At 38.5% G+C, this 25,599-nt stretch overlaps 1 protein-coding gene across 5 annotated transcripts in view; it reads right to left on the reverse strand.

The window, feature by feature from the left end:
• Window positions 1-25,599, reverse strand: part of KCNQ5 (potassium voltage-gated channel subfamily Q member 5) — a 284,393-nt gene that overhangs the window by 27,743 nt on the left and 231,051 nt on the right. For 4 of the 5 annotated variants that reach the window (XM_082302864.1, XM_082302868.1, XM_082302866.1 and 1 more), the window contains exons 4-10: window positions 22,644-22,819; window positions 22,082-22,207; window positions 15,086-15,196; window positions 13,060-13,155; window positions 9,724-9,818; window positions 8,160-8,186; window positions 5,073-5,129 (exon numbers count right to left, since the gene is read on the reverse strand). In XM_082302864.1, the coding sequence (XP_082158990.1) occupies window positions 5,073-5,129; window positions 8,160-8,186; window positions 9,724-9,818; window positions 13,060-13,155; window positions 15,086-15,196; window positions 22,082-22,207; window positions 22,644-22,819 (688 nt within the window). The remainder of the gene's footprint in view (window positions 1-5,072; window positions 5,130-8,159; window positions 8,187-9,723; window positions 9,819-13,059; window positions 13,156-15,085; window positions 15,197-22,081; window positions 22,208-22,643; window positions 22,820-25,599) is intronic. The other variant, XM_082302865.1, reaches the window with a different exon arrangement.

Raw genomic sequence — 25,599 nt, forward strand, 5'->3', positions numbered from 1 at the left:
TTTATAACACAGTATAGAATAACCTTGTAAAAGAAATTAAAAATAACAAATAGAAACAAATTTCACCCAATTATTATACATTATTCTCTATGATTTTTTTTATTACTTGAACTGGAAATTGGTTTGTTTCCATCTTAGTCAGCCTAGCTCAGTGCGTTTCTGGCCATATCTTCAGATAAACAAAACCAAAACGTATTTTATTGTTACTGCATGCCATGTAGTATTGTCTGGTTTGTTTTTCTTTTTAAGCAGGCAAAAATACTGTTAGTGTATATTCATGCTTTTTCCGGATGTGGCACTTCCAACATTTCATATGTATGGTTAGTGATCACTCATATCCAGAATTCCTTGTTAGAGCACTTGGACACGACAAAACCAAAATTCATAAAATCCAAGAAACAACATGATGACGGATTAATGGAAATGCAGTGATATGCTGTATGCTCTCTAAAGTCATTGCTGAAGATTAAGCTGGAAGCTGACTATGTGCAGGTGGTATTGGACAGGCACCAGAGCCCAGCTTAGCTCATGACTGTCTACTGCACCAGTGGTGACCCTGTGATCTTATGGTTGACCAATTGTGAGGTTTTTCCCCCTGCTGTGCTTGTAATCATCCCCTGCAGCCAGCTAAATGTGGGATTTGTAGATTTTCTATTTCCCAGTGCTTAAAATACCTTTGTTCAAACATATTTGATGAACATCCTGTGGTCACTGTGACTATCTGCCTATGCTTTTTTTGTTTGTCCCTTCCTGTAGCAGAAGACACAAAGTGGAAACAGAGAAGGAGTCTGACACCAAGGTCTGGAAACCTTGTTTTATCTGCAAGGTTAAATTCACTTGGTTGTGATGGTCAGGTTTTAGCTTTTATATTTTTCAGATTCTTTACTGCCTAGTATGTAACTCTGAAAGTTCATACAGCCTGTTAGCTACTGTTGTCACATTTTGGTTAGGCATAACAAACCCTCTCTGGGCCTGAACTCAAGGACACTTGCACTCTGAAAACACAGTGTTAATATGTAATTATATGAAATGGAAAGTAATTATAAACTGTGAAGTGTTGAGATAAACATCTCTTTGTCCATGCATAGCAAAGCATAGCATTTCCGTCTGAATAAAAACATCACTGACAGCAGAAAGGATGCAGTTTGCTGCAGGCAAAACACATGCTGGGATGCTTCTAATGTGATAATTTTCTAGAGTACTAAAAAGTAAGCACATCAATAGAAAGATTATTAGATAAATGTATTTCTATATGGCATGTTGGATTACTTGAAAGAATACCTTTACTATAATTTCTGAATGTAATCACCTTTTTTCCTTGCCCAAAATAAGCAATTGTTGAAATAAATACATCACAGTGCTGAAAATGTTATGTTTCCATTGTAATTGTTACCCAGTGCTGTGGCCTAAGCAATACAAAAGACCCAGAGAACCTAATATTTGAATGAAAAATGAGTTCCAAAATTTAACTTTGAATACAAATTACACTTTGAGACTGAATTATATTTCAGCTCAGAACTTAATGAGAATATTAACTGTAAAATATTTATTAACCACATTATTGCATTGTCATATTATGCAGAATGAGGAAGAGAATCAAAATTGACTTCTTATTACAGATATTATTCCTACAAGTGTCCCCCTTTTTTTAACTCCCCTTACGGCTCAAATTGTACTTGCTATTGGAAAATGAAGTCAAATGATGCTTTTTTTTTTGCAAACATTAGAGTTTAAAAAATTCTGAACAGCTGTCTTCCTGCTGGACTAATAAAAATGGAAGGAAAATGGATAAAATAGCCATAAAAGCTATCTATATAGATCCTATTTTTTATAATCCCATTAACTCCAAAATAAAAACGAAAATAAAACCAGAATCAAAACAGCACATGTGCTGTTCTGTCAATTAATTTGTACTAATGAAAGCACTTGCTGCCTTTAAATGATTGGTAGACATGGGTATTTCATTTATAAAAGCTGAATAGTGCACAATGGCTACTTAACCTGAGTATCTTTAGTTCTCCAAATCAAAGCAGTGAGGCAATGGTGAAAGGAACAGTAGGCATTTTATCTGTACTACAGACATTTTTCAAAAGTGCAATGCTGAGAATGAAAATATTAATGTAAACTGCAGAGCTCATACTTAAAAAATAAACCAAAATTGGCTTTGTAGCAATGGCAGTGTACTGGCATGCCAAGGGTCCATGCAGAGGGTGCTGCATCGTGAAGAGAAACACAGCCCCCAAAAGGAAGCATGGTTTGGAAACTGTCTTTTGCATCTTCCCCAAAGAGACTAGTTGTAGCAGTTCTTTGCTTCTTGGATCCCTGTTCCTATTTTGAGACTGGTGGGAAATGTTCCTGAAGTCACTGGGTCCTTCTCAGCACAGGCATAAATTGTGGGACTGGTAGCAGTGGAGAAGAAAGGTTGGGAGAAGAAAGCTTGTCCTTGGGAACACACTGTCTTGGGGCTCTTCTATGTATGATAAATAACAGATCATGAATGAGTAACTGAGTCAGAGAACTTGAGAATATCCTCACCAGGCTTTTCCCCATAGTGAAAGTCCCTTTCCTTATAGGATAAAGGCTGGTTCCTGGCTCTGGATTCTTTGTTGCAATAGTGGTAGAGATGGTGTTAAAATTACAGAGTGAAGATAATCTTACACCTTTCAAGTATCTTTGGACATTCTGCATTCAAATCAGTAGCCAGTGAATCCTTTAGGGCTCTGTATTCTGATTTTATGCTGGTTGGATCAACACTGGCTAGTGCATGCTAAAAATCCTTCACCTTTTGCAGGTCCTGGCCTACTATATTTTCCTCTTGCACATTTTTTTCCCTCTCTTTTTACATGGTATCCAAAGGAAATCCCTTGAATCAATGTAAACCTGTTAATGACCGTTAGATATTCATGTATCCCCATAAGTATTCACAAACTTTGAGTGTTTGTCCAAAGGGCAAAAACCACAAGAAAGAATCAGGAAAATAAAATCACACAAGTTCCTAAATCAAACCTAAATGACAAGAATCTGCGGGATCCACAGCTGTCTCCAGTTATCTCTGCATTCCTTTAGATGTGTGTCTGTCCATCATTTCTTGTACTTTATATGACTGATAATTTAGCCTAGCTGGTTGACATACAGTTTTGCTTCCTATGAGTCTTCCCTGGCAATGGTAATCACTTTGGACCTATCATTCCTCTATTCTTGCAGGCTGAAAGTTGTGGAATGTATTCTTATCGCTAACACTGGAGCTTTGAAGCATCTTTTAGTGGAGATCCATTACAACTGGCAGCTGTAGAAAAGGAAGCAAATGACTTTTCTGTACTTGTCTGCTTCCTGAAAGGTCAGTTGTAGGATCTTATGACTCATTCCTCCCATCCAAGCCCAAGGAGCTCACTTCCCTAGGACAGCAAATGACTTTCTAGTTCTTATTTCTTCGTTTCCAAATTCTGCCTTTACCACCCTTGATTTATGAAGAAAGAGGTGTGTTGGGACACTAGAGGTCACTGTAGCTTCACTGCAGAGGGAATGAACACTTCTCTGCTGGTCCAAATGACTACCCTGGATAAGAGTTTGTTTAAATTGACAAATGCATACAAACCTTTGCTCGCTCTGTCTTCCATGGACCATCTCCCTGTACTTTGTTAACTGAGCATCTCTTTCCCTTCCAGTCCCACTCCCCCATTTGCCTGACACCTTCCTGCATTTCGGTCAAGTCAAACTTCTGCTCTTCTTCAGCCTCAGACCTGCAGCACTACTGCTTGCTACTAGCCACAATTTACACCTTGTTTTTCAGCTTTTCATACTGAGCTGGTTGGTGGAAGCAAGAATAGGAAGAATTTGAAATAAATCAGAAATAACTGGAAGGTGAGGGAGAATGCTCTGAGTCTTGAGACAGAAGCTAAAACTGCCAAAAATTATTACCTATGGCAAACAACAGCAAGCAGATGCACATGCCAATTTTCAGCAGTTAGCTACCTATAAATACATGTGTTGATTCTTACTGAGCCTAAAAATACTTTTACTGAAATTAAGCTAAGTCAAACAAATGCAAATGCAATGGATAATACGGTGAGACCTGAAGTTCAAACATTCAAAACTTCACCACCAGTCTCGTGCCAGGACCATGAACTCAAGAAATTTAGTGTTGTATTTCATACCTTCAATGAGTAATAACAAGAATTTCAGGCCACAGTGTTTTATAGTTCAATTGTCAAACAGAAAAGGGAATATTCAGGGTGTTTGTGCATTTTTTCCTTTTCCAAAAAAATTCTAAATGAAGATAAACTATTTTGATCTTAATTTTCTGTAATCAGTTTGTACTTCTACTGTCTTTTACATTATTTTAAAAAAGTAAGAAATAATGCAATCAGCTTGAGATATGAATCATAGGTTTCTTCCCATGAGATTCATCCATCTAGGAGTTACCATTTTTGGTAAGAGACACAATTTCCATGGAATTCAGCTGAAGCAGATGCTTGATTTCACATGCATTCCTCTACCTTCCAGTACAGGATGCAGGCACATCTTCCATAAGCTGTGTCCAAGGGGATTCTTCTCAAGAACAAGTGCACATTTTGACTGTTGTAATTGCCTAGTATGTTATAGCTTAATATTCCCCACTAATTATTAGATGGAGAACTCGACTGCCATGGTCATAAAAATCCTCTTGGACTTTGGGAAATGGCTTTACCCAAACATTCAATCCCAGATTTAGATCTCCACAGGGTAATGCATTCGAAAAGCTGAAGTCTCAGACAGAGAAGGGGAATGGGGCTTTGTAATATCATGGCGTGCTGCACACTGCAATTGTCTGGCTGGATGAGTTTGAAACAACTGGTGTTGCTGCCATTGTGTTAATGGCATTGCAGGCAACAAGCAGAAGGGGACTTAAAAGCACTTAAAAATAAATAGGAAACATCGTTTGGAGAAGTAAGGAACTTTAAAGCACTGAGAAGGGGAAGTAAATGAATCATGCACCTGATGTTAGTTGGCATTCTCAAACATCACGTGAATAGGCAGGATGCTGAATAGTTGGCATTCTCAAACATCATGTGAATAGGCAGGATGCTGAATACCTATGTTTCCGAGGGGTGTACATCCTGAAGAGCTTCTGTTTATTACTACAAAGCTTACTAGGAGTGAGGGGAGATAGAGGACTGTGTTACTAAGCATTCCAGTGCTAGATAAGGGGTTAGGTTTTCCACCTCAAGTTAGATTATACATCACTAGCAATTCCTTTTTTATATGGTGCATGCAGAGTGTTTACATTTAATCTACTTTTAGAAACAGATATGGTATAGGAGGTGAAACAATTCCATAATATAATTCACTTGTTTCCCTCAGAACAGGGTTGAATTTTCCCCCCAAGATCTTATACTGGCAAAACTGCTCCTTATTGCACCAGAGAATTGTCTAAATAGGGAATGCATATTCAGCCTCATGAGTTACAAGACTAGATGGGTGACATTCATCCTTTGCAGACACCCAGTGCATGTCCTACACACAGTTTTAGACTGATTATGCTCTCTGTATGTCACAAGATTCATCAGTCTTGATCTAGTTTCCTGCACAGGAACTATTTCAGCCATGTTGTATAAATGAACAGAAATAAATATTATTTATATAAATATATATATATATGTTTGTTTTCAGTGTGTGCATTTGTAGTTATTGAGAATTTAACATACAGGCTTTTAAAATAACTTACACAAGTCTAGAACCGATTTATAGAAATACCTCATTTATAGCTTGGATACACCAGAGAGGTTGTCCACTAATACTTTGATAAATTATTAATTAGAATACTTGTGTGTAAAATTTTGGGAAATACAACATGCATATTTTTATTAAAATCAATGTGAAGCTACAGCTTCATAAGCACAGCTCTCTCAACTCAAATGCATAGCAACATTTAATCACCTAATGAAAGACTGTAGCTCTATACATGACAAAACACAAGAATTAATTTCTGTAAATATAAGCCAATTTGGTAGGAAAGAAAATAATAAACTTTTCCCTAACACGAGTTTTTCTCCATTGTTATTAGAAGGGAATATAGAGCAAAGAGCATATTCAGAATGCAATCCAATGTACTACTTGTGCAAACATGTCTTCTTTTAAAGAGTGAAACAAGAAGCTTACTTAGTTCACATAGCATCCCATGCAAGTAACTTAACATCACAGTAAGAAACAAGTTAAATAGTCAAGGACAGATATCTCAAAGTACATTGCAGTAGGTTGCATTTACATCTTTGCCACAAAAGACCACATACACCACATGTATTTTCAGTCATATAAACACACAGTGATATATCAGCATAAGAGTGATATACAGACACTGGCAAAACACACCTTTTTTGAAAAGGCACTGAGTGGTCTGTAGGGTTTTTACTGTAGAACATGATCTCAGAGGTTAACTAGTTCATTTTTACCCATACACTAATTTACAGCAGTGCACAAATTAGTTAAGAGTTTCTGAAGGAGCAGGCATCTTCCATTCAGTGAAAATAAAGTGACCAAATCTGACTAAATTGTTGACTTCTTTTAAAGACACAATTGGTATCATTAATATGGAGAACATACGCTAATTTTGACAGCTGAGTGTTTGGTTGTTGTTTTGTTTTTGTTTTTGTTTTGTTTTTTTAATCTAGCTTCCAGTTATTGTAAGTAAACTTGTCTCTTTTAGTGCTTGCAGGTACAACTGGGAATAACCTCTCTCCTCTGCACAAATCCCGGTTTTACAGGGATGTACTCATTTGCTGGCAACTTCTGTGTCACCTTTAAAAAAGTCAATTTTAAATGTTGCTGTCAAAAGACTAGGAAATACAGCTGGTGAGAGCAAGAAGTTTGGATCAGACTGTAATAATTTAATGAGATCAATATGTTACTAGCAAGCCTGTGGAGGTAATGTATACAAAAAGTCCCAGAACTGACAGAGCAAATCCTGTCCCCTTGAGTTACAGTGACACTAACAGCGGTTACATGTGCTTGGAGGAAAAGGTTGGAGTCAGGTGCCAGAGGAGCAATCTGGGAAGTGGAATGGGACACGGGTAATTGATGGGACGATTTTCATCCCTAACTGAATAACCCAGAAGCATTTGTGAACCACGGTACAACTTGGGGCTGGATGTATTTCAGGAGCTGATGTGTCACCAACACTTTTTTCCTTGGCTTTTCAGCATTTTCTGATGGGAGGTAAAGTCTGCTATTCTCTGAGCATGCTGATACCGCAGTGCCGGCTGCCAAATGCCTGCTGATTCCCATCCCTAATGAGTTTCTGAGATAATTTCTCTTATAGCCACTGAGTCCTTTCCTGTCCCTAAGGGTTTGGGCTATCATTACAGCAAAGACCAGCATTTTCTCCCACTTCCTTAGGACATGCCTCTCTAGAGCTTTATTTACCTAGTAAGAATAGCCCTGCCAAGGCTTTCTGCTGCCAGCTGTAGGCAGTCGGTGCTCGGCCGCGATCTAGGCTGGGTGGAAGCCCACCTGCGCTCCCGGCTGACTGCAGTGGGGCTTTCTTCAGGCGACATACCAGTCTGCCTCAACTAGGCCAAGGGGCAGTGCAAGCCATGCAGCCAGGAGGAGGTGAGACACTGCAGTGCTGCTTTCCCCCCCACCTCCTATGTCCCAAAATGCTCCTTAGGAGGGGATGACAGAAAAATTAGAAAATGTGGAGACATGGCACTGAGGAAGCCTTGAGGATGCTCCTGCAGAGCAAAGGTGACATCCAAGCAGCCCCATCAGAGGGTCCTTACCCTGCAGTGGAGGGCTGGTGGGCTTCTTCACCTTGCCAAGTAAACTGTATGTCTGTAACTTCCACTGCAATTCCCGCATCAATTTTACAGCAGAAGCAAGGACAGTGTCCTTGCCCAGGAGCTGGGTCTGGAGAGGCTGCTCCGCTGGCTGCTCTGCCACTGTTCAAACTGAGCCCCTCAAAGCTAAAACATGTTAGATGTGTAAAAAATTGCCTATTTTTTCCCATAGAAAAACTGGGACAAAAAAGCAAATTTCAGCAGCGTATGAGTTTAAAAAATCCAATTTGCGATTATTATCTATCAACAGTTGCAGTTCATTGAACCTACTGTACAGAACCCGAGACATCTAAAAGCCATTAGGAAACAGCAATTTCACAGATAAAAGGAATAAAAGAAACTACAAACCTGCTAGAAGATTCCCCTTGTTCTTTTCTTCAGGTCAGGGAGTGGGAGGGAAAAACATACTTGTTATGCAGATAGTAATCACATTACTTAGTTACAGATGATGTTATATATATGATAAACGTAAATGGGTATGTTAATTGGTGTACAACACACGTTACATTGCAACCACAAAAACATTCAAGCAAGACTCATAACTACAATGCTTCTGGAAAATAAACTTTTCAGTTTTTTTAACACATGCATAACATGCTTAGTACATACCACTGCAGACTGAGTTGGCAAAGCACTTAGGCAAAACGCATTGCTGACACATATATAACAGAAAGCTGCAGGTTCTTATTAGATAAAGCTATTTCTGGTAAATAAAAAGGTTTAATTTTAGGATAACACAGCAATGTGCTTATTTAAAATAAGAAGTAGATGCACTTTTGAGGGACAGTCATATTTTAAAATATTTTATGTGGGATACAGCTTCATTATTTATGTAATTTTATATCCATCCATTTATACCAATGTTGCTTTCAACCTGTTTGTATATGTAAAATATCAATACTTCATGTAATTTTTAATCTAAAAGCTCCTTTTAGTTTGGAGCAGTTTGGAATTACAGTTATGGTAATGGATTACTTACGGCTCTGTTCTTGTCAACTCTTTGAAATTCAAAGATCAGCTTTGGATACCCAGCCAAACTTCTTTTTGGCTGAGCTTTTTGGCACACAATTACCTTTTTACTGTCATGTGGATGTTCATCACCCAGCTTTGAGAGAAACCACTAATTCTCTTGCACTGTCTGCAATTAACAACAGTTAAGATGCTTATCAGAGCTTTCCCATAAGGCTCTTAGCGCTCTCCTTTTTGATCTTTATCAAGCGTCTTTTACTTCCTGATCTATGCCCTGTATTGAATCAGTCAACTTGCTGCCTTCTGCTAAACCTTTTACTGAATTATTGAAAAGTCTCGGGCTGCCAGTGCTCTGTGAATTCTCACCCAAGCTAGAGTATCAAATATTTCCTGTCTGCCAAACTGTGGCAACAGGTCTTTTGAGTCATCTTCCACTGTCTGTATGTATGACTGCGTATATATTTTGTCCTAAGGAAATACTGAATATATCAGAAGGTATGACAAAAAGGAGCAAATTCCCCAGTGCATTCACCTGCAAAATACCACAAGGCACTCTTCCTTTGGAAAGGCAGATCAGCAGCTACAGCCTTATACAGAGGCACAGACATAAACATACCATTGAACCAAGGAACAAGCTCTGCATTAAACTTGGTATTTTCCTCCTTAAGGATAATTTGGAATGAGGTGAATCATTAGCCGTGATGCATGAGTGGGTTGCTGGGAAAATGTTTCTAATGCCAGTGCATTTCTAAGATAAATAGCAATGATTTGTATTTGTTCCTGGGCTCCTACATGATATTAATCTGATTTGTTAGTTGAAATTTTTAATGAGAAAATTGGAGAGGACTTAAGGCAACAAACCATGACGAAACAGACAAATACTAGTTCTCTATAAGCTTGAACATACATCAAAAACAGCACCAGCTGCCATATTTGTACCTACTTTGTAGGGCTGCAGGTATGCAAGGCCTTCAAATGAGGCTTCCAGGTAGCAATGGAAACTGATTTCTCATCAGCAGCATAACTACGCCATACACACTACGTGCAGGATATATGGTAAAAAAAGAAAAAACAAGGCAAGAGGGAGCAGGGGATGAAACAAAAAATTGAAAAGCAGATTAGTAACCAATACAAGTTGTATCTTTCTCTTATCATTCATAGCACTGATACATGCCTGAGGGGAGGAAGAATACTTTCATAATATCGCCAGGTGGCTGCCACGTTTGTTCTGCTGGCGTCGGTAGAATAAAACCGCCAGGAAGCCTGGTATGGGGAAACAATAAAAAAGTACAAAGGAACCAAGAAAATGAAGTGACAATGCCACCGCACTGACTATGGAGTGAGGGGATTTTGCTCAGACCAGGATGTGCTCAGTTAGGCTGATTCAGGAAATACCAGTACAAACCTATCAAAACTTTTGTGAATCCCAGTACACCTTATGTGGTAAGATAAGAGTTACCGGCTCCATGAAAGCACCAGAAGATATTCAGCATATAAAGGTGCTCAGAAAAGCATTGCAGTGATTTATTTGTGACAAGTCCATAGGGGACACCCCCACAAACTTGCAGTCTGAGGTAAAGAAAGTGTCATAATACATTCTGCAAATCATAATGAAAACCAGACAAAAAGCATTTAGAAGAAAAAAGAAGTACTCTCTGTGGTTTGAAACACTGTTAAATGTTTAAAAACACAAAATTAATAATTTCAAAGGTGAGTGACCAAAGCATAGCATTGAAAATGTATCCATTGTTTGGATTTATAGTGCATGTAGATAGTAAGATTAGCCTCGGTTCTACAAGCTGGGATGTGTTCCCTGATGTCAGCATAACTATATTAATTTGTACTAGCTGAGCATCTGTGCTTCCTGTATATTGTCAACCATTAAATGTCATCTAGGTATTCTTGTATGGAAGCTAATACCCTGTGTTTTCCTACTGTGTATCTCCCAGAAGCATATCCAGTCTTCATTAACAGATGGACAACCTGTTACTCACTTTGAAAATTGCTTCACTGGTTGATCATTCTCATTGTCAAAAATTTCTGCATTATTTTTAATTTGAAACTCTTTGGTTTTGGCTTATAGCCAGAGTTACTCGTTATGTTTCTGTCTGCTACATTAAATAGTCCAATAGGTTCCATCTCTGAGCTTCTGTGTTCAAATAATGCTCACACTAAATATTTCTTATAAGCTAAAGAAATTGAGAAAAGTATGTCCATATGAAACATTTCACTTTTCTATAGCTATCTTTAGGTCAGGTAAAGGCTCTAGCAAACAGTCTGTGGCAACAGATGAGTTAGCACAGACTAATTCTACAGCATAACTGGTTATAAAATAGACATTACTCTGATAAGTTAGAGACGATTTAAAAAACTGGGGCACTGTTACAGTACCCAATGATATGCAGTTCAGACACATCCTGCATTTATGAACACAAAATTTTCTCCAGTCCTTGACCCATTTTTTCCAATGTTTTATTTGTTTTCTCTAATATTCCAGTCTCACTTACAAACTGTAGATGCTGAGTTGATATGTAGCATATTAGTATGAGCATCATCATACACAGTGGTAGTGTATGTCTTCTCCTTATCAGTCTTCTTCTTGTTATGTTTATGGTTCTGTATCTAAGGACTTTAATTAAACCAGGTGGAGTAACATACTGGGAACTTGTATGAAGCTCTTGACCCTTCTTTACCACACTTTGTCCTCTGTATTTCTCATCCTTAGTCAAATCCTTTCCCAATTCACTAAAACTGGGATAGACACATCTTGTAATAATCCGGATTCAGTTTCTAGATTAAGTTTTGTATTTGTTGTATTAAAATATTTGGCAGTAATCCTTTCACCCTAAAAGTCACCCTGATCCCCCTTGGTTTTATTCCTGTGTGCCTGCTGTCATATTTCCTATTCTGCCACGCCTTGTGCCTTCAGAAAATATCTCTACCAGCAATTTTTTATTAATTTCTGGATCAGTGAAAGTGTTGAACCTGTAAATGAACATGTAAATGCTGAACAGCCTTCATCATGGGATCCCACAACAAATATCTTCCTTTCACAATGATTTTGTCCACTGAGCGTCACTCTCCAAAATCAGGCGGCTAGCTAGTCTTAGTCTATTTAGCATGCTGTCTTACTAATATTTTGGTTGAACTATCATAAAATAATAATAAGAGCTACTTCCAAAACCTAAATCTATTATGTGTTTCCTCTGGCAACCAAACTTGGAAGAAGTAGATTAGAATACATTGTTAGAAAGCACCCCAAACAGTCATTCTAAAGTAGACACAAAAGGAGTGGAATTATTTTTTAAATTATTCTAACAAATATTACATTTGAAATATTTAGGATTTAATAATAATCGAAGAGTAATAATGGAAAATATTCATTAACTTTAAGAATGCTTCAAAGACAGTCTGACACCTATCTGTACTTAACATGGAACTCTAGCATATTCGTGCTCAGCTTCTTTATTTGGATTTATTATTTAAAAAATAAAACCCGGCATAAATGGCACACATAGAACACTTGACGTTCCAGGAAAACAAACTAGGACTCTAGAAAATTATTTCCCCCCCTTTTTTTTCAGTGCATCAAGTACAGTAAAGCTTGGTGCAAAATGATTCTTTAGAGTATTTTCTCAGTTTTAACTAGGACTGAAAGTTAAGGAAAAACCCAATGCAAAACAGCTGCCTAAAACATACCATGCCACTTTTGATTTGCACCATCATGTCAGAACAACTTCAGACAATTTCAGACATTTTGAAATTGTTGGTACCTACATTTCCAGCTTTTGAATTGACTAATAGTGAAAGCAATTCTGTGGGCAGGACACTTTTCATCTTCACCAAGTATATCACGGACTTAAATACTCTAAACCCTGTAGTAGATGAAAAGTAGCTTAATGTAGGCAAGAGCACTGTGCTGTCATTGGGTTGTCTAGGGATCAATTCTCTTTTTCCAAATAATTTTCTAACTGCAGATATGCATTTGTCATCCTTGCCTTGGTTTCTTTAGCATGCATAGAAGAAACAAAAACTACACACAGAACTGCTATATATAGTTTGTCTTGATGATCTTAAAGGTCTTTTCCAACCTAAATGAATCTGTGATTCTGTACAGAATTATGGCAACACATAGCAGTCACTGAATACAGTTATTTCATGAAACTAACCAATATGTTAAATATTATTTCACAAAACTTTCCAAATGGAAATAATAAGACTTTTTCCAACATGTGCTTTAAATCACCTGCTATTATCTTTTTGGTGATTTCATATTTACCTGAATTAGACTTGCAGCTGGATTCCTTCTTTTCTCAAAGTGTTTCTGACGATGCTGTTCCTGGACTTTCAATGCAAATCCTGAGCCAAGGATGCCCTGCAATATCATTTTATCAATGTGTAGGTAGTCTTTCAACAAATATACATCATCAATTATGAAGATTTTGTGAAGATGTTACAACATATGGCTGCTTCAGATAAGACATTTATGAGCAGTATATGACAGTATAAGGCAAAGAAGCAGTGCCCCTTTCCTGGTGAAGCAGGAGATTCCTTGCATAACATCTGTGGTGCTACCAATGACCACCCACCCCACCCATTGCCTGGGTTTGTGCTACACAGTATTCCTGCAACTACGAAGGCCATAGAGATAGATATAGATATATATTTATAAAATCAAACTGGGATATTCAGAGGAACTTTAGTCAGGAATGAGGAAATTACTAGCTGGCAGATATGCAGATATATATGGACCCCAAAGTCCACATCTGAAGTACTTATTACAACTTCTGATTTTAGAAAAGTTAAAAAATGCTTTTCTTAACAGATTAAGACCATTTATCCTTGATTTTTCCCAATAAATAATGCCCATTGTTCATTTTAGAGGCTATGAAAAAGGTGATTATGAAACCTCTCCTCTTTTAGCATTTTTACCTTTGAGTAAGATGAATTTGACCCTAACTGAATAGATCCAAAGACTGAGGATGTTTTCCTCCTTGACTTGCAAGGAGTGTAATACTTCTGCTGGACATGTCTGCATTATAAGGAAGAATATTTCCACTCGATTCTTAGGATAAAATAATATTAGAAGTGCAAAAGTTTCCCACATACCTCTTGTTTTACAGACAGATTCAGCACAGAAGTATTTATGAGGAAAACTAGTATCTGTACATAGATATGACATGAGGAACAAAAGTTGTGGCATCTCTAATAGGTAAGGTTATTCATCTTTTCATTGTAGTGCTGGTAAGACTAACTTTCTTGTTAGTGGTGACTGGGTAACAAAAGGAATTAATTACAGTAGATGTCAATAAATGTCAAAGATTCACAAACAGGTAATGAGTTATAATTACATGCATTATAGTATGTCAAAGATACTGAAATACTCTTTGTAGTTAGAGTAAGAAATAAATGCAGTGCACCAGACGATTTAATGCTGTTGACAAATGCTGACTTTTAATCTTGGTTTATCTATATGGTTGAAAACAAATGAAGAATTATGACATCCATGTTTTATAGTGATCTATAGATAGAGTATAAGAGTATTAAAATATCAAAAGACATTGCACTGGAGACAATATAAAAAATACAAATGCCACTTCTCATTTCATGCTAATTCAAAACTAATTTAAAAAAAAAGATTTACCCACAAAAATAAGAAGTTATTTCTGAAGCTGCACTATATTTTAGTCATTAAATAATTTCCATTTCCATTAGTGTCTTGTACATTGATAGAAACAACATAAATAAACTGTAATGTTTATTTACAATTTTTCATGGAAAATGATAGTTGCATATTTTGCATTCAACAACATTAACTATTAGTTGATTTAAGGCCTACTACTCTCTGTTGGTAGCTTGAACATACAAGCTTGAACATACGATACAACATGGCCATACAACACAAGCTATTAGAAATGCCTAATTTTTTTTCACTATAGTCTAAGTTAGAAAAACATATAATCTGCTTTTATTTTTGTTTTGTTTAGAAAAATTTGAAAGAAAAGCAGTAATATAACAAAAGGAAGATTTTTCAACTTTACACAATAGTATGTAACCTAACTTAGGGTTATTTCCCTGTCTTTCTATCATCTGTCCATGTCAGAGAAATTTCGCAAAACTAAAGCAATGGCACCAAACGTTTTTTTTTGGATTTTGGATAGCAATTCACCAATGTTGTTGCAGAGCAAAAAGGCTTAAACAGTTGTTCTTCATGTAGACAGCTTCCTTCAGCTTTTTGTATCATAATAATGGCAGGACCTACAGGAGTTTCTATTAATTTTTATGAGTTTTATAGGCATACTCACAGCAGGTAGTGCAAAGAAAGAAATGCCGAGTAGAGCAAACCCCGCAGAAAGCAACCTTCCAAGCCAAGTAAGAGGAGTTTTGTCTCCATAGCCAATGGTTGTCAAAGTGATCTAAAAAGAAATGAATGAACTACATGGTTTACCAGAAGTCACTGACAGATTAGCTGCAGATTATTTACATTGCATGAAGCAGCACTTCCACTAATTAATTCAAGACATATGAAACATATAGCTGTTTCTAAAAAAAATGAACATAAATATATTAACATTGACATTTTTCTGCGAAAATGTAATACTGTTTATGACTAAATAAAACTGAGATAAATAATAAACGTGAGAAAAACACCTAAATAAGCAATAAGTTTAAAAATAATGAAACATTATCTTGATCTCAAATTTGAGGGAAATGATGGGAAATTACATAAGTTGGGCAGGAAAAAAGTTTTCTATTCCACAGATGTGAAGGTGTTTCACTTATTTTCTGCAGGAAAATATAACTGTATCTATTTGCATAACTAAACAAATATAAAGTATACAGACATCATACTGGAAAAATATAGCAGGGGAGACATTGATGCTTGCAGATGATATAAAGTCAAAGGAATTGCAAGAAGCAGCTGCATTTTCTGCAAACCCATCAGTACAATTTGAAGTGATTTATCTTCTGAAACCCCAAAAACACTAATCAAAAGCTGGAAGGAACTGTGAGTAAAGTTTCTGGTCCTTTCCCCTTCCTCCTGACAGGCTCAGATACACCTGTGTCACTCCTGACATGAAGGTCCAAAGGTTACTACGCAGCAGCAGATGCAGAGGTACCTTGGGCTGTTGGGCCATGTTATCTCAGACCTACCTGTGGACAGGTCAAAAAGAAAGGGGAGGCAGGTTTCAGTGCAAGTGGGAGGGCTCACTGACCTCTGGCCACGAGCAATGCAGCCACTGAGATAATGGTGCATGTTTGAGGCTCACTGAGCGCATCTTGAAGGCAAAAGATGAGGCCTTCATGTGTGTGTATGTGGCTGAGGGCATTCCCTGACCCAAGGAATTGCCATCCAGGCTACTCGTGGCCCCAGGAAGCACACCAATCCCATAGCTGGGGACTGGACTGGCAGAAGAGTTGTGTCTGTAGGCTTTCACAGAGTTCAGACCCACACAGCTGCCTGGTGCGGGCAGCTGGAGGAGGTGTGGGCAGAGCGGAGGATTCCCGAGGGCTGGCTGGGAGGCTGTGGGGCGCGTGCTCAGGCAACAGCACACGATGTTAAAGGACAAAGATAGACAACAGTAGGCTGAGTGCCAAGGACTCCAGGGCTTGTTATTAGGGAGAACATGTGCATGGAGAATTATTTTACATCGTGTACCAAATGTGGGCAAGTTCAGGCTTAGTGAATATTCTGGCAGCAACAGATTCTTCAGGAAATTGCCTTCTAGAGACATTATTTTGTTTCCAGCTTCCTCAAAGTTCATTCCTAGGCAAGACAGCCAAAACAATTCTATTTAATGTCAGGGTCACCACGGGACAAAAGAAGGAAAGTCTTTTGGAAGTAATTAGATTTCAACTATTTAGGACTCTGTAGATAGTAAACAGTGCTTTTAATTGCTCCCATTGTTGGGAACAAGCTGTGAGTGCAATTTACCCTGAGAAAGCCATAGAGACTAAGAGAGAGAGATGAATTCAGGCTGCAGCTGAAATTTCAAGTGGTTATCAAGTCTCAAGTTTTGTAACACTAGCCTGATCACAGACACGCCACCTTGCATGCCTATCAGGTCTCACTCTTCCTTGCTCCTCTTCACTTCCCTGCCCCATCTCCTCTTCTGGGCTTTTTCTGGACTCTTTGGCAAGCCAATACCACTGAGGAAGGGGCAGAAAGTGATCCGCATTTCTGTGTGATTTGTTTCTGCTGCTTTGGTCAGTTGTGTCAGCTCACAGACGTGCCTAACAAGCTTCGGAGCCTGCGCAAGGCAGCGGCTGAGATCGAGTAATAAGGAGGAGGGAATGTGAGAATGCAACTCTCTCTTTTCTGGCAGAGATGAGCTGGTTCAGCCATGGTCTTGGCCTGGCAGAGGGGCTTGATTTGTTTGCTGAAGAAGATAATCACAGCTCTTCACATCAGAGGGCAACTGTAGAGCAGTTTGAGGCTATTAAGAGCCCGAGAGGAATGAAACACTTGAACAAATCACTCCCTGAATAAAAAATCCTCAAAATTTATTTCCAGGCCAGTCATTGCAAAGCAGTTTGGAGCTCTGGAATGAGCCCACTTTCTTGGCTTCTGTCCAGCTCCCTATCTCTGCCAGTCGCTGGAAAGTACAGAGATATCTCCTGCCTGGGCTGATGAGAGGGAAACAGAACCAAGTGTCATCTGCATATTAATGATATTGCCACTGATCTGTATTCCAAAGAAGTCAGAGATAAACTTGAACCTTTGGGACCTGAGAGCAGTCCAAAACCAGGAGCAGTCACACACACTGTATCTCTGGAATTTCTCCAAAGAAATTAAAAAGACCCTATTAAAGCCTTTCCCTCAATTCTTCTAGGTACTAAGGACTATGGTATCAGTTTGTGATTAAGAATATCAGTGGACTCTTGCTCACTTTGAGCTATTTTATCTCAAGATGGTCTTTACATGGGTTTATAGGTGTCAGCACCATGCTGTACTGTCTTACTCAACACTGAGCAAAGGGGTTTGATCTTCATTTTATACTACTCTCACCACACAACTAAGAAAACGTTCTTCTTGACAACTTTAGAATCAAGTTTGGGAATAATCCGCTGCATCTTTGTGAATGCTGCTAGTGCATGACTAAACCATTGGCCAGGCCCTGACTGGTGTAATCCTGAGATTAAATTAACTGAGCTGGGTGTGGAAAACTACTGGATATCAAAACACGACAACATAAGAAATTTCCAGACATCACTGATAATAATGTGAGAAGCAGACAGAAGTTACAGCTAGCATTGTGAGGGAAGGCTGGATCCCACAAGTGGGTAAGAGAGAAGTGACCAAAGTTCAAAGGTAACTTGTCTTATCCTAAAATGTAGAACTTGGGCTCGTCTGAAAAAAAAGTGTCTAGCATCACCAGAGATGTATTAGGGCATCTGAACTGGGACCATCCACAGGAGAGGCAGCAGACTGTCCAACAGACCTTTGATGGTACCGTATGCCTATGTTTAAGCAGCTGAATCACACTCCTGCATGGCTAGATGAGCTAGCTGAGTCCTGTCTTTTACACCAGATGGAAGCCACTCCATTTTGGTTACTTCCAGAAATGAGGGGTCTGGACAGACTAACCAAAGTAGGCAGTGTCATCCGGCCAGGCTCAAAACTCACAATGATAATAGAACTTCCATTATCTCGTTGCTGGAACTAATAAACATGCTGTGATGTAATGTAATAATGAATGTGATGATATAACTTAAATGACCTCAGTTAGATGAGATAGGACTCAGGAGGCCATTCTCTACCCTAATTTTCTTTCTGATGTCATTTTATGTTCTCCTAGCAGTACTTCCTTTTGAATCTTTACCTGACATCAATTAACTGAAAAAAATATACTTTGCTCATGCCATCATTACATTAAATGGGAAAAATTTCATCAATATTAACTCATTTGAGCTGGTCATTGTGACAATGTAATTCATTGTAATATGTTTTGTTCACTAACAGGTTGCTGTGGAGTGCCAGAGCCATTTTGTATCCAGCTGTTACTATTGGATACTACTAGAAAATAAAGACTTATTAAGAGAAATTTTGTCAAATGTGTAAGAGGGACAGAAACTTCAGCTGCATTACATTTGCAGCTAAAGGTGATTAATGTACAAACCAAATGTCACTATAATTGTACACCGTTCTAGTTAACACCAGTATATCTCAGAAAACCACACATGGTTTGGTTTTGAAATACTTATGGTTTTTAATTGACCTTTTGTTCCCATATAGTTTTGTTATTTTCGTCTGTTAAATGAATTTGTCTTCTCTACCAAAGCAAATTTTGAACTCGAGCTCTTCATATAACACTCACCATTGTGTGCTGCTCTGCTAGGCAACACTGTGGGGACCTTGACCACAAGAATATTCACAGTAGCAATATTACCATGATGTTTCAATAGCAGGTTGCACAGTATAGCATAAAATTGCAAATACAGTGGCGTATGCACATGTAAATTTGGATGCCATATCCTGCCTTTCATTTCTGTATAAAAATATGGGCTTCAGAAATGGAGTCCGTGAAATAACCATAGCAGTGTATGGTCCTCAAATAATCTGAATTAATGAATGGGTTAATTGCAACATGCTAGTGCTGATCCTTTAAGGAGAGGCATAAGTGCCTCTAAAAGCCTGAAATTTAGGGTCACTATTTGTGCCTGACTTTGATCCAGCTTTTTCTTTCTTGTACCTCTGCCATGACAGAATTCAGTCCAGGGTTTGGTAGTTTGTGGTTTAAGTCAAAACAACTTTTGCAAATAAACAAACCAGTAAGACTAAGCATTTATTTCCCCAGAATGCCATACAATCTGTCCTTTTCAAAAATCTGCATGTGGGTTACTCTGGCAGTAAAAACAACCATGACTAAGAAGCACATTATGCATTTCCCACATACTGTTTTACATATTGTAAAAAAAATACTATTATTAAAATGGCAAAGATAACAGGTAAGGGGGAATGATTTCCCCCTTACTGATTTCCAGTAACTTTGTGCACTTGCTTAAGTGCATTAAAACCTTAAATGTATTCATGTCATACACTAGGGAATGAAGAAAAGATATAGAAATATACAATATATATTGTTTCCAAGTTTTAAAATAAAATTTGTTGTTTTTTCTGTTGAAATCAAGACAAGATTCCTGATTTTCTAAGTTGCACTACTTATATAACCTCTGAATCATACACTTTCACTTCATAGTGTACAAAATATTTTAAGCACCACTTTATACAATGATTATTTCCTAGCAGGGCTTTTCCTTAAAAAATAGCAGTCAGCAGGTAGTGGAGAAGCAAATTCTAAAATAAAGGTCTTGTTCCCGCTGCTAGATCTGCTCAGGGAGAAGGATCTGGATCTACCACGAGCCTCAGTCAGATGCCAGAGTGAAGGTCTGAGTTTGCTGAGACTTTCTCATTCCTTGTGCATATGTTTCCCCATTCCAGCTGGCAGGTGGGTACAATCCTCTGCTCAGTCCAGACTCCCTGCCTATGCAGCGCTAAGGCACACGTGGCCTTGCAGAGAGGCTGATTCCTGGAGAATCAAACTTTTGAAAACATCTATTTCCAAAAACATGCACTTCCACAGGAAGGTCTCTTGCAGGACCACATCCCCACAGCCACCCCAAAGGGGCAATGTGGTTTTCAGGCTGCCAGAGCCAGGGTACTCATCAGTGAGGGCATCAGCATCCAGTGCCAGAGGCTTCACAACCATGTCGATACAGGAAGGTTAGAAAGCTTAAAGACAAACCCAGAGCTCAGCTTTTGAAGAAATGGGAAATAAAATAAATTACAGTGATGCAACTGAAGGCAAAACCTTCTCTCACGACTTTAGCCAATATGAATTTTATGTGTGCTTGTCTTACAGGATAAAATGTGTATTTTATCAGTGATTTGCCTTGATGCTCTAAAGCAACAAGTTTCAGGAAAATATACTTTTGAATATTTGTAAATGCACAAGTAACAATTACTAGGTCTGGCTTTTCCAAGCTCCCAATTTTGTGCACTGATAACATAGAGGTATAGTCTCTAGGGAAGACATGCAACAAATGACTAGCCCTTAGATGAACAAATTTCAAATACACTAACTACCCCTAATAATAGTGAGTGACCTTGACCTTAGCTCAAAATGCAGACAAGACTTCTTACAGATATTTTCAATAATTTAAGACATTTTGGAAAGGGCTTCTTCACAGTCCATGTGTGCATGCTCTGAGTCTGCAGATATTACTAAATCTAGATGAAATCCTGTCAGCAAAAGGTCTGAGGTGAGAAAGCTTCATTTTTGCATCCTTCTGATAAGGAAAGGTGTCAGAGGCTGGCTCAGGTCTCACACTTATTCCAAGAAAACTAATGAGTGCTCCATGATATTGTCAGCATTAATCATGTCCCAGGTATCATTTCACTACCCAGACACTGTCAGAGCACACTGTGTGTATTCTAGTGCTTCAGGAGGAAAAGAAAAGCAGTTTTATATTGCCTGAAAATAACTGCCTTAGGCTTTGTTTAGGCAGATTTCTTAAGCTGCCTAAGTAACTCTCACACAGTGGAGGAGTCTGTATCACTATAAGGCATTTTTAAGTAAAAACCTCTACATATTATGCCATAAAAAAAAATCAAAGCTTCAAACCTAGCCTTTTGTTGTTCATTGAAACCCTAGTTTATTTAACCATGTTCATATAATCCTCCTTCAGAAAAGCAGTCAGGCATGTACCTAGATCCCACAGATTTCAACAAAGTAAAAAGAATTGATTTGATAGTTAACCATGATCTCAAGTAAATTAGGGCTTTTATACCTGTAAAAAATAACACTGCTGAACCAGAATGGACATATTTATTCTTGCTCTTTGTCCTCAAGGTAGAGAGGAAGGAGAAACAACATCTTTTTAAGGGCACTGATGATAATCTCATGCAAAGCTGATGTAAGATTTTTTCCCTCTTTTTTTCCTGACACTTGTTCCTCTTCCTGCACTGCTGCTTACAGCCCTCTGGTTTGTATCAAACAGTTCTTTGTGGGGCCATGTTACAAACTATATTACTGAAAGGCTGTGGGCTAAAATGCTTTCTTCTCTTGAAGGTTTAGTTGACTGGTTTGCAGCAGAAACACGTAAACAGCTGTTCTGCAGGATGGACTGAAATAATCTGTTGATGTGCAAATGAGTTGAAGGAGGAAGCTTCTCAGACCAGTTTTTTGTCAGTGAAAACAATTCATTGAACAGCACACTAAGTTAAAATTCTCAGTAGGTGAAATTCAAAGCACTTTAGCATACTGGTTAAAGAGTCCATGTTATTTTTCTGTACTTACTGTGCCCCACCAGAGAGCATCTGCATATGTGGAGAATTCAGTATTTGCATCTTTTTCCACCAGATAAACCAGGAAAGATGAAAAGATGAGTACTAAAAATCCTATGTACCAGGCTGTGATTAATTCCTAGATAAAAGACAACAGAGATCAATTCCCATTTTATGGACTGAATATAATGACATTTCAAGGAAGACATAATGAAAATATCTATATATACATTTTTTGGAATTTGTGCAGTTATAAGTCAAGTGCTCCCGTATGGATGCAAATTTTCTCTGAAATTGGACAAGATCTACTCCTATGGTTTGATGCTTCAGCAACTTCCCCAACATATAACAAATTACAACTGCATATCAAGGACAACATTTTCAAGATATCTTAAAACTTTTAGCATTAAACATGGCCTGGTGTATCTGTGTTAGTTCATGTTACAACTGATGTTATGTCAGAAAATTTTGGGTATTCTGCTCAAAACTGATAAATGCTTATTCCCTTGGTCTCTTGTTGAATCACATCAAGTGAAGATATCAACCAGACAAAATTAGCATCTAGGATTACGTACCTTGCTATGTGCATAAACTACAGAACCTAATAATTTCCAAGTGCCTCCTCTTCGGTCCATGCGCACCATACGAAGGATCTGTAGGAAACGAAGACTTCTCAGTGCTGATGTTGCAAAAATGTTACCTTGAGTTTTTGCAGAAACAACTGCTATTGAAGCGATGAGAACAATGATGTCTGAAAGAAATACATTACAGAAAGCATTAATATCCAAGTATCAGTAAATAATACATACATCTACATGAGCTGAATGAGAAGGACAAAAGAGACACTCCTATAGTGGGTGGTAATCCAAAGCACAGAGATTCCTGTTTAAGGTAGGGATGTGAGATCAGGGTTGGTGTCAAAAACTACCTCAGGAGCCTCCAGGGTGAAAAGTGAGGGTAGCAGTTTTCAAAACACATGGATAAAATTGAAGAAACCTCATGCAGGAGATTTGAAACCTAATGTAGCAAATTGTACAAATCGGTAGATGGATTAGAACCTTTCCCCTTTATATTTCTTTCCATAGCAAATTTTTCGTGCAAAGACAAAAAAGAAAACTAAGGTAAGAAAAAACTTAGGGCAGGCCCAGGGGTGACAGTCCGGTAGAATCAGACTTACAAGGACAGTACTAATTTCCTATGAGAACAGACACTGTGTGGTTGAGGCATGTAGTTTTTGGACACAACTCCCCTCATGTACCATTTCTTGGAAGGGAGGAAATACAACACTGGGTGCTCAGAAGAATTTTTTTAGCTGAAAGCCTGGAAAGTTAGTTGAAGCTCAGCAAGTGTTAGGATTTATTTCTTCAGGTCACAGATTCAAAATGTGAGAGCGACTTTGGTGTGCATGAACTAATCAGCCAGCTGTCCTTAGAGCCAGAACAGCATTTAAGGGGAGAGGAGCAGAAGCAGCAGAGTGATGGCACATGGATGCTGTGAGAAGGCATAATGTTCTTTTACAATGATTGGGGTAGACATGCTGTTATGCACGGAGTAGAAAAGCACAGAACAAGCTCTGTTTTTCCTCACCTCATGATTAATTTCTTGGCAAACTTTAAAAGCCTAAAGAGCCCTTGTAAGAAATACCTGATTTTAATCTTTGGTTTTTTTTGGTGTTAGTATGTTTGCATGCAAGGATAATCTAAACCCATGTTTGTCAGTGAAGAACCGAAAGCAGGTTCTTGTTTATATGAGTTTTACTTCTTTTGTTTTGGGTAGAAACGCACATCTTGTTCCAAGCATAGCTCCTACAAGAATGACCCAGAAAGTGAAATCCCCCACCTTCACAGGCAAGCAGTGAGACATACTGACTGTGCCTACATGCAGGAGACTGTTCCCTTACTCTGCCACAGTACAGCAGGAAATAGCCTTTGTTAATTCTTCTCTGCCACCAAAGGAAGCTGAGGTCCAAATACCCTTCCTCTCTGACAAACATACTGGATTTCTCTGAACTCACCTATGGATGGCTTTGTTGTCTCATTACAGAAAACATGTACTTGTGGTCTAAGGACTGTCCTGCTAAATTGTGGAAACTTTTGTCACAAGGGGCTAGAAACCTACATAGGTTTAAAGCCAGCTGGATGGTCTTATGGGAGAAGATTTAATCCTGGGCTAATTAACACCAAAAAGCCCACTTCTGGCTCAGGACGTCTTCAAGTAGAAGGATGTTGGGGGCTGAGAAACTCTTGTAGAGAAATATCACTGTATGTTTGCCCTGCTTGTGCAATTCTCCCTGAATGTTCACTGTTGGCTGGTGTCACTATTTTACATTCTGTGTTGGCCTAAGCTGACTTTCTGCCTGTCTTGCGCTCTTTTTAAAATGTCTTTGGCTAATACATATGTGGATCATATGTTGCTACTACATAATTGGCTACCAAAAATGCTGCATTTGCTTCTAAATCCAGCGAGTCTGGAGATCAAGAAGAGTCAGAAGTGGACAAGGTATCCTGGGGTGTCTCTGCACGGTACAAATCTCAAGCTCACAACAACCAGATGCAGGAGGTGTGGGTGAGAATTCAGAAATAGGAAAACTGGCTGGGAAAAGTTAAGGACATCACATATTCTAATGGAGATCAGAAAAATGGATGGAATTGGATTGAGCTCCACGTGCAGATATTTAAATTTAGATGTCTACATGTGAAGCAGGTGTCTAAACTCCCCAAGCAGCACAAGGTAATCACATCAGCTGAGAGAGGTGCAGCTAATCCTCAGGAGGGCTTCTGCTGGCTGCTCAGTTGCCTCACACTCTGGGCTTCGCACAAGGAAGACTTAATTCAGCTGCCCAAGTTTATTTGTCCAGTGCCATCTGAGATGCCTTAAGGTATCTGAGATATCCCCTAGATCTGACAGCTATGCTCTTGGACCTGGGAAAGATGTACACTTCAGAAGAAGTGACTGGGGAGCAGGGAATATCATGTAACGGGACAGGCACCTCTCTGTACTCTGCTGAACTAAGCCCTAGATCTTGGTTGACTATACTGCCAGCACAGGCAGTTAGCACACATGTACCCACTTAAAGCAAACGTCTTTCTATATTTAGTTGTGTTTATCTGGATCCAAGGCTAACATAGAAGGTGCTGGAATGCCTTGAGCAATACAGACTGTGCTGAAGAAGCGGTGTCCGTGATGACTAACCCGATGGCAGGGTGATCTTGACTTGTCCTGAGCAGAGTAGCAATGGAACAGCCATTTTTATTTAGTGGTGACTGGGTAGCAGCAAATTAGAGATTGTTAGAAAAGCAGTATATGCCCCTGAAAATCATTCTTAGAACTTAAAAAATAATAAGGTCACCCAAATATTGGGAATTATGCATTTAGTCCAGAAATTATTAAAATGCTTACTGGGGTTTTTGGTTACCCTCAACACTTCTAATAGGAAAATGTTCTAAAGAATTCAGTGGCCTGCTCCTGCCCTTATTCCTACTTTTTCCAGAGCTCTGACAGTTTTTTTATAACATAGAGTTTTATGAAGGC

This window comes from Coloeus monedula (assembly GCF_965178545.1).
Source record: "Coloeus monedula genome assembly, chromosome: 2".
Lineage (NCBI taxonomy): Eukaryota > Metazoa > Chordata > Aves > Passeriformes > Corvidae > Coloeus > Coloeus monedula.